Raw genomic sequence first — 10,208 nt, 5'->3', positions numbered from 1 at the left:
CCTGATGCACATGTTGATAGGGCTGTGAGATGACTAGACCTGCTCTCTTACTTCTTGTCACGTCACTCGACTAAGCTATCCTCGGATAGACCCACACACGTAGTCAATTCGACCTACTTCACGTCATCGGATTGGGGCAAGCAATGTTTGACTGGTCTGCTCGATAATGACTCGATGGGCTTCCAACCCTCTCAGGGTATAAGAAGACCGTATGAAACTTTTAAATTAATCATTTTAAATCAAATGAGAATAAATTTAAAAATTATTTTAATTAAAATATGATATAAAATATTTTTAAAATTTGAGAAAACACTTTGTTTCTCTTTATGAATTTGTTTTGCATAAATTTTAATTAATAAAATTAATGGGTTTTGAGAGTTAAATATAGTAGAGACAAAAAAAAATTAATATTTAATTAATTAATTATCTTCTATGTTTGAGTAATTATAAAATAATGTAAGATTATGTAAATCTTTGTCTCCGAAAAAGCATTTGATTGAATGATATGGTGTGAAAGGTGTAGGGATAACAGAGGTCCATGAAGACTATCCCTAATTTTGATGTAACACTAATGGCTTCTTCTGAGGATCCAACATTAGGGTCCCACTTAATTTTTTTAAATTGTTCTCATGCCTCATTAGCTTAGTCTTAAAAAGTAAATTGGACCATCCATTTCTATTTTATATTTTACTTTTTTTAAAAAAAATTATTAATTATGTAAATAATCATTTGCCTTTTTGAGATGTAATCACCAAAATTTATGGTACCAATTAAGAAGATGAAATGTGATGATTACGGAGTCTCACCACTCCTAAACGACGAAGGATTAAAAAAACACCGTTGATCCAAAGCCTATGAAATTTTCTTTAGTTGATCGGTTCATCATTTGAGACAAATTGAATTATCTGTGAATTCATCTTCGATGAAAAAATATTCAGTCCGATGATGTGATGTGATGAAAAATAATAGGTACAGTTACTTTGCAATCCTGTCTGCATATGTGTTCGAAAAATTAAATAACTGCATGGCGTGAAGATAGTTCTGATATTTCTGTAAGTATATGAGAAATTTTGATATTATTTGACACGAAGCTCGTACGTTTGATATTTGCGGTAATATAACATAATAAAATCAAATTTTCTACTAAATTTCAATAGAAATTTTGATAATCTTATATTGAATCAGTATATACCAAACACATCCTTTGTATTTCACTGCAAAATCAACTTATGCAAGTACTCTACTAGCTTATTTATAAGAAAAAGGCCCAAGCATTAACCCATTAGCACAAATCTAAGCCCACAAAAAAAAAAACTTTTAGATAGGCTGGATCTGTAATGGGCAGAGAAGCTTGGCAGCCATCATCATCATCATCATCTTCAAATGAGCACTGTTAAGACCATGGGAGATCCAAAACTGTGAAGCAAGAAACTAGAGAATCTCCATGGCCACCCATTCAAGACCCCAAGAAAGACAACAACAAAACCCATATTCTGAAGAAGCCGAAGAGTAGCATGCAGGGACAAAAACATGAATGCCTTCAGCTAAAATTGAATTAAATAATTTTTTTTTTTTTCCTTAGCTAAAAATAATTAATTCAGTAGTTTTGAACTATAATTTTATAAAATTAATCCTTACTTATTATAATTATTTAAAAACAATATACTATACTTTACAAATTAGTTTCTAAATATTTTAGTTATTTACAAAAAAGTCATTATATTTTATGAATTGATCATTAAATATTATATTATTTACAAATAAGCTCATATAATTTTACAAATTAATCTATAAATGTTGTAAATATTTAAGAATATAGCTTTATAATTTAAAATTTTATCCCTAATATTATAGCTATTTATAAGTAGGCATTATATTTTACAAATTGATCCCTTAAATATTATAATTATTTTTGAAGATCCCTTAGAATCATATGAACATGCTTCCAATATAAGGTATTGTTTGTAAATAATTAAAATATGTAGGAATTAATTTGTAAAATTGTAGGGATTATTTATAAATAATTAATTTATGTGTCAATTAATTTGTAAAATATAAGGATCAACTTGCAAAAATATAGTCTTATTCATAGATAGTTAAAATATATAGTGATTAATTTATAAAATTATAGGGATTATTTGTCAACAATTAAAATATTCAGAATTAATTTATAAAATATGAGGACTTATTTATAAATAAGTATATTTTTTATAATCAATTTGCAAAATTCTAGCTACTTATTTTTAAATAATTAAAAGATTTAAGAATAATTTATAAAAATATAAAGACTTAGTTGTAAATGGGTATATTTACATAGGATCAATTTGTATATTTATCATTAAATTTATAATAATATTAAAATAAAATAAAAAAATATAATATTTAAATTAAGAGATTAAATTTTAATTAAATATGAAAGATTTTATTGTTTTAGATCGAAAATATACACTAATATTTAACTTATTTTTAATAGATTTTTTTTAAATGGAAATTTTTTTTGAAATGAAAATTGAAAATCGAAAGAATAAAATCTGATATCTTTTAAATTTATATTTACGCAGATGTATTTAATATCAAATTAAGTTTGTGAGTGCAACTCAAATTTAACTCTAAATATTTTTTAAGGAAATATATTTTTATGTTTTTTATATTTGATGCATTTAAAAAAAATTAACGATAAATATTTTGTAGAAAAAAAAAATTACAGCTTCATCAAGCAGGTTTGATATATAATTTAAACTCGAAACAATAAAAGTAAAATTAACTTCAGAATAAATTTTTAGCAAGAAGAACAGCTGCAGATGCAAGTGGAGTGATTGGAACTCCCAAAAAGGCCGAAAGCAAAATTCCAAGAACTGTAACTCCGGTATTCAACCAGATCATCGATGGGTTTCTTCCGGCATTTCTCCCAGTTATTTTTTCCCGATTGTTAGAAGATCGTCCGCATGATGAGTATCTTCTCTTACCCTCTTTCTCAGTTCTGCCATCCCGTCTTCCAGGTGACGAGCTTCTTCCCCTACCTCGGGTTATCACTCTTCCATTTTTGGATTCTTTACTCGGCAATTTCAAGTGATTTCTATTGATTTCATGGCCCTTTTGTAGATTAAAGTATTTCTTTTCCCAGGCCTCAATAATCATCTCCTTCACACAAGCCACATGAAGACAGTATTTGCCGCAACTAGAAACATAAGACCACCCATTTGAACGACGACCACTAACACGACATTTTTGGCAAGCTGATGCTTTTCCTTTTAGTTCTAGCGTCAGACCTTCCCCATTTAAGATAAGTGGGAGCTTTGCACAGTTAGGATGCATATCATACCCCGTAGATGAGCAGTGATACAGAAACCCATTCACATCTTTCCCACAAGCATCACAGATTCTCCCCCCAGATGTTGGAGATCTCCTGTAGAAATCGAATTTGCTTCCTTTAAAGAGATGATGATATGTAGGTGAGTGAGGGATTGCGCATTCCTTGTGCAAATAAAATCTACATTCTCTGCATCTGTAGCATATCCCATAACCGATCTCTTTACATCCATCACAGATGTAAGGCGTGGCGGGATGTGAGAGCTTTAGATCGTGCGCTGGGTGGCTGCGATGCTTGATATCGGTGATAGGAGGCATGTTCGTGAGAAAGGTTCTCTCAACTTTGATATGATATGCAGGAGTTTATGAATCTGCAATGAACTTCTTTGGAAGAGAAGTATTAATATATATAATTGAGGAAAACGAGAGGAAGGTAGCCGGATGGTTATATGAAACTTCACCCTAGTCTTTAATTTCTACACTATTGTACTAGATCTTTTGTCCTATTGCGTCGCCAAAGAAGAAATCAAATATTCTCAATTAAATAATAATATTTTAAGAATAATTTTTTCAATCAAAATAAAGAAGAAATTAAATTGTCCTCGAATAGTAAAAATAATAAAATTTATTTTTTATTTAAATTTACTTATAAATTATTATTAAAATATTAAATAAAGTTATTACTTATCAAAATATAAAAATTTGAGTTACAAATTAATCAGTCTATTTAATTTTATTTGGACATATTTATCTTTTTCTAATCTTTAAGAATATTTTAAATTAAAAAAATAAAATTTGATATTTTAAAATAATTTAAGAATAAATTTAATTTTTTGTTAAAAGTAAATAATTCTCAATCCACTAATTAAAAGAAAAAATTCATTATAAATATGATAATGACGAATAATATATCTATAAAATAATAAAAAATAATAATTAAAATAATAAAAAAATACTGAATGATTTGGTAAATAAAATCTCTGATAATTAAAGTCAATTTAGAGAAAAAATCATATAAATTACATATTTGAATTAGCCTTTTAAATAGTTTATTAGTATATTTACTTTAGTAGAATTTAAATTATGTTTTTAGTAGAATTTTAATCCAAAAAAGACCTTGAGAGATATTTAGTTTGAACCGAGTCATTCAGAGACCCATTTCTTCAATGATTATGGTATTACTATCAATAAATTATTGAACTCAATTTAATGTTGCTTTTAAGTCAAAATTATCAGGTTAGGTAAATACTTATATGCATCTATATATATATATATATATATATATATATAATAAATAACAAATATATTAAAATCATCATAAATTTTATATTTAAGTACATTTTATTAGTCGCATGCTATTATAGCAATGTTTCCTGGAACATGAGCATTACATATGTTTTTAGGTTCGAAATTTTAATGATAAAGAAAATGCTCCAATAACATCACCGTTACTGTTAAAAATCCAAATTTTAGAACTTAGTATAATAATCAACTAATAAATTTCACAAAATATAAAAATTAAATAGTAAATTTTACTTTTTAAAAATATAATATTTGTTAAATAGAAAGCTCAGTTTCTCCTGGTCTGCTATTCAAGTTCCCAAGATCAACCAAATTAGAAGTTGACGTATGAGCATATTAGGTGAAAAAAAAACATATGGGTATATTAAATAAATTTAGGCTCTATTTAAAAAAATAATAATAATTTGTATTAAAAAAAATTTTTATAAAAAAAAATTCGACACAAGAACTTATTTTTTATGTTTAATATTTAAAAAATAAAATATATTTATATATAAAAGTGCTAATAAAAATTTTAAATTATGAAAATTAATTTCCTATTTTAAAGAGAAAAAGTCAGTTTTTTAAAAATATTTAAATTTTCTTTGATAAAAAAATATTTTTCATTGAATAGTTTTGAGCGCCCAAACGCAGAAAATATGGAAAAATAAAAAGTATTTCCCTTATGCTTTAGTAAAACAAAGAAAAAATGAATCATGCAATTGATCAATAAGGTTAGCATCAGTATTGAATCTCACCCAGTAACTGGAGTTCCTTCTCATAATAACCAACCAATAGATCTCAATCTAGCACCAGGGCATCAATAAAGGCTCACAACTTTTCATAACCGAACTTCCGTTTTGAGTTGATGACCAATTCAAAAAGGAGCCTTTGCTGAAAGCCTTATCTCCTCATTGCTCTCACCCGTGTGTGCGCATGGGCGCGCACGTGAGGGATATAAGAAAAATCTCCAAACATGCAACCACAGGCATATACTCTCCAGAGGTAGTTTAGTAAATCTGCAGCCTCTGCTCCCTGCTGATCCAAATCTATAACTAATTGCAGTAAATACATCACAGCTGTGAAACCAATTATTCATAAGAAGTCTAAACATTATTTAGCAGAAAGTGCCTCTCACTTCATGTTGGAAACAATACTAATTTACAACAGTGACAATCAAATTGGTAGCAAATGTCTTCAAGGCACCAGCTAGTACAAAGTGCTGGACCATAAACTACGTCCATATAAGCAGAAAGAAAGAGAGAGAAAGAAAAGTGGAAATCCAGAGATAGTCATCTCTATAACCAAACTGGAGGACGTAATTTGCATTGCATGGTATTAATAACATCTCAACATAAAAAGGAGATACTCAATTATAAGTAGCCAAAATTTCAACAAAACCACTCCAACAAGTACAGATCCAACAGATGATATAGATAATGAGGCTCTAAGATAAGCAAATTAAAACATATGAAATACTTGATTGGGGTACTCAATCTTCCTCTTCTCCCTCATTCTCAGCAATGTTGAAGTACCGAAGTTCATAAACGTTCCTGTCCTTGTTGGAAGCAATCACCCGAAGCCAATCCCGCACATTGTGTTTCTTCAAATATTTCTTGGTCAAGTACTTAAGATACCTAACAAAATGTAAAAACAAGTAATGGAATTGTTAAACCTATGTATCAAACTTCAAAGTCTAATGTTACACTGAAAATAATGAAAATAAATGCGTTAGCTGGAACAAAGGGAAAACAAATGTGTAGCTTTACACTATCCATTGCACAGCCAGGATAGCCATCATCTGTCAAGATGCAAACTAAAATATAATATGGCAACAAAGAAGACATTACAATTACTTGCATAGGGCATGGAGTGCTCAATTTTGAGAGGCAAAAACAGTAGATTAAGAAATCAAAATATTCCAATACACCAATTTGGTGGCTTGAAAGAATGGGTTCTCACCTTCTTTAAGCCCTGTTGGATGATATTTTCCCATGATTTCATCAATGTATGGTTTTCATTGTATGGTTTTATAATGTATCGTGTTGTACAACATTTGCAAAGATTGTATAGCTTATCATGGTTCTATAACCATTGCTTGCTTGGTTTGATTATGTAGTATTGTTCTAAATAACAATTAAATTACCTAAATGCTGTTATTCATTTTTTTATCACTAATTCCTCAATTTTAATAATTTAATACATATTTTATATTTATTCCGGTTCACAAAGAGCTGTCCTTTTTTTAAAAAAGGAAATCATATTCAATATATTACATATTATTAAATATTTTATAATAACATGATATTGAGGGAGATTACTAGATTGGAGAGTTTGGTTTGGTAAGTTGAAGTAAATAATTGTTGTAAGGGTAAATTGGTCGAAACAAATTTTTATAACAATGCAACACCAACAATTTGGTGGTCAAAGAATCTATGAGTTTTCACAGCTTCTATAGCCACGAAACTTAATCACTAAAAACCATACAAAATATAATACAATCTTTCCAAACATGGTTATCTGTAGAACAATACATTACATAACCATGAAAAAACACCATCCAAACAATGCCTAAAAATTCTTGCTCCCCAATGAAGTACCACATTCCAATTACTTGAAAAATCCATATCTTACCACCAAAAATTTCCTCCGAAACATACTGTAAGGTATTGTAAGCCTAGTTCGATCATCAGATTCCATGTCTACCATGCTCATCTACTTCACATGAACACCGAATAAACAACTACTTTTTCTCAGAACTCTGATTACATATACCTAAAGACGCCTATTTTGTTAGAAATTACTTGAGCACAAATATTAAGTAATGAACAAAAAATCAATTGGAGTACCTTTTAGAGAAGTTGCTGTCAGAGGTAACGGTGATCTTAGTCTTGTCCCGAGTGACGGTGACAGTGTCACCAAGGGCACCGGCCTTGCCACCAACCTTGATCCTCTCCTGCAGGAACTTTTCCAGGGAAGCGATGTCCATGATCTTATCTTCCACTGGCTTCGCACAGTCAATTACAAAAGCCGCTCCCTTCTTCTTCCCCTTAGCTCCAGCTACCGCCCCGCGACTCATCTTGCCGTTTCTGCTTCGCGACTCGAGATTAGATAGACCAGCTGACCAGAGCTTTGAGAAGTTAAGGAAGCGAAGTGTGAGAAAATATAAGGAGAGGGTAATTGCTGAGGCGGAGGGGGACTCTAGGGTTTTTGATGCCCCCAACGACGTCGTTCCCTACGGTTTATGCTGAGGTTTTATACGATGTCGTTTAGAATGAGTCAGTCAAAGACAATGTAAATTTCACTTAGTTATCCCTTAAACTTAAATTTATAACATAAAACCCCTAAACATTGAGATATTTAATATAAAAATCCTTGTTACCTATAATAATAGATTTTCAGGTTATGAAATTTATTTTTCAAATTATATATATATAAAAATATTTTAAACTTACTAATTTACCCTTAACCACTCCTGCCTCTCTCATCTTTCTTCTTTTCTTCTTTCCTCTGCAATCTACTCTCTCCTAACTCAATTTTCTTTCTCTATTCTTCTTTCTCTTTTCCACTCATACTCTTAATCCTCTTCCCATTTTATTTTTCCGATTTGTAAACTCTTAATTGCACTTAATTCTCTCTTCATTATTCTAGTGGAAAGGTAAGTGCAAAATCTCTAAATATAAAATTAAGAGAAAGAAGCTTAGAAAATTTTTTAAAAACACCACCAGCAGCCATGTACGTGCCAGTGTACTATTGGTCAGCGAGTAAAATTATAAAACAATGTGTATTTACACATAATCTGACATCCTTAGAGTGTTTAGCTTAGTTTATAAAAATAGAACATTATTATTTAGACCAGGTGTATATAGAGAATTTATACAGGTTTTACTATTATTTTATATTACGGCTCCATCTAAATTTGGTTTAGGTAATTTTTTTATAAAAATTAATTTATAAACATATTATTTAAATATTTATAGATAATTGATAAATAATTGATATGTTTGTTAATAAATAATTTATAAGTATATTTATTATTAAATTATTAAAATATATCAAATAAAGTATGTAGTAAAATTTTTATAAAAAATATATATAGTAAAATTTTAAAATTAAATGAGAGTAATTAATTTTAAATTTTATGACAGACTTGAATTAGGTATAATTTTTCTACTGATATTTGTTAGAAGCTTACAATAAATTTAAAAAAAAAATATTAAAACGCACGATTTTTAAAAGTGTGACGAGAATCGTAAACTTATTATAAAATTCAAGGCAAAAATACTATGGCTTAAAAAATTATTTTGTATTTTAATTATCTTTTTAATTTTCTTTTATAATTTTTCATATTAAAATTTTTACTATTATAAATATTTATTTTCTTAATTGTGTAAGACATTTTTCAACTTTCAAAAATAGAATAAGAGATTTTAGATTTAAATCTTTCAATTTTTAAATTTTATTTTAATCAAACGTTATTTATTAAAACTCTTAATGGAATCTAATCAATTCTATTTCAATAATATAACAACTTATTTATTTAAATCAACTTATAAATTTAATTTTTATAAATGCTAAATTAAAATATTGATTTCCCCAACTTATTTTTTCAAAGCTTATAAGTTTGAATATATAAATTTAAAAACGGACTAATTTATTTTTAAAACTTATAAATTAATTTGAGTAATTTATAAGTTAAAATAAACGCCCTTCTCATTCCATTATTTTTCATTCTCTATAAAAATTGATCCAATTCTTCCTCTTCAATTCTTTTTGTTTGATTCAAATCACCATTGCATGTTAATAATCCAAACCCATATCTAAATACATTTATCATTTTGTCTTTGAACTTCAATTATCTCTGATCTCAAATGAATTAGAATGATTTTCTCACTCTAAAAGCAACCGCCAACATAATTAAAGGCAGAGGTCTCTAAATGCTCCAATAGTAATGCCAAATATACCAGAAGTTATATAGGCTCGATCGAGTAATTTGTGTATATGTAACCATGCATTTTACTAGGCCCTATCTCAATTATCAAGTTTTGAGCATGGCAATTCACATTAGAATCAAGCTTTAAGCATTGAATTATCCACCTCTTAGGACATAAAAGAATTTGCCTTGCCTTGTCTTGCACATGTTGGTGTGATACTCAACAAATCATTTGAATATCAACTCAAGTTATCCACGCTCTCACTCTTTAACCTTTTAGAGAGAATCCTCTCTTTTTAAAATTTTCTTCTTTTAAGCGCTTGTTTTACTGTTGTTGATATTAGTTCCCTTTACCCACACAGTCCCACCACTGAGTTAGATTTTTTTATTTTATTTTATTTTATTTTGTATTATCCTATCCTTCTATGACAAGCATATTGTTTAAGTGAGGGTTTGATGTTAAGACTATTGGTTTTTTCTTTTGTTTCTTTTGTGCAAGTGAAGACCATCAAAATTTACTCTTCCATTGTCTTTTTTCTTATGAGAAGAGAAGGTAGTGACTCGTAAAGTTGAGTCTCACAAGGTGCAATAGAGATGCTAAATAGCACATCTCCTCTGATTCTTTGTTGATAATATTGGTTCTGAGATGGATTTTTTGATCTCTGATGGGTTTAGATTAATTTTT

At 28.7% G+C, this 10,208-nt stretch overlaps 2 protein-coding genes across 2 annotated transcripts; both read right to left on the bottom strand.

Annotated features, from left to right (window-relative positions):
- Nucleotides 1–2,701: 2,701 nt before the first annotated feature.
- LOC110624557 lies at nt 2,702–3,703 on the bottom strand. The gene has a single exon (XM_021769753.2). The coding sequence runs from the start codon at nt 3,625–3,627 to the stop codon at nt 2,767–2,769; it is 861 nt and encodes a 286-aa protein (XP_021625445.1). The 5' UTR covers nt 3,628–3,703; the 3' UTR covers nt 2,702–2,766.
- Nucleotides 3,704–5,887: 2,184 nt separating this feature from the next.
- On the bottom strand, nt 5,888–7,776 carry LOC110624073 (60S ribosomal protein L22-2). The gene is made up of 2 exons (XM_021769147.2): nt 7,440–7,776; nt 5,888–6,227 (listed from the first exon to the last, which is right to left on the bottom strand). Exons 1-2 carry the CDS (start codon nt 7,667–7,669, stop codon nt 6,083–6,085), a joined length of 375 nt encoding a protein of 124 aa, XP_021624839.1. The 5' UTR covers nt 7,670–7,776; the 3' UTR covers nt 5,888–6,082.
- Nucleotides 7,777–10,208: the final 2,432 nt, after the last annotated feature.

This window comes from Manihot esculenta, chromosome 10, assembly GCF_001659605.2.
Source record: "Manihot esculenta cultivar AM560-2 chromosome 10, M.esculenta_v8, whole genome shotgun sequence".
NCBI classification, from domain to species: domain Eukaryota; kingdom Viridiplantae; phylum Streptophyta; class Magnoliopsida; order Malpighiales; family Euphorbiaceae; genus Manihot; species Manihot esculenta.
The sequence above is the reverse complement of the archived record's forward strand: the minus strand, read 5'-3'. Positions and strand labels throughout refer to the sequence as shown.

Excerpts from the sequence above, each read along its gene's own strand:
- LOC110624557 (XM_021769753.2), bottom strand. The coding sequence starts at position 3,627 with ATGCCTCCTATCACCGATATCAAGCATCGCAGCCACCCAGCGCACGAT.
- LOC110624073 (XM_021769147.2), bottom strand. The coding sequence starts at position 7,669 with ATGAGTCGCGGGGCGGTAGCTGGAGCTAAGGGGAAGAAGAAGGGAGCG. Across the intron at positions 6,228-7,439 it reads GACAGCAACTTCTCTAAAAG|GTATCTTAAGTACTTGACCA; the intron begins GTACTCCAATTG and ends ACATTTTGTTAG.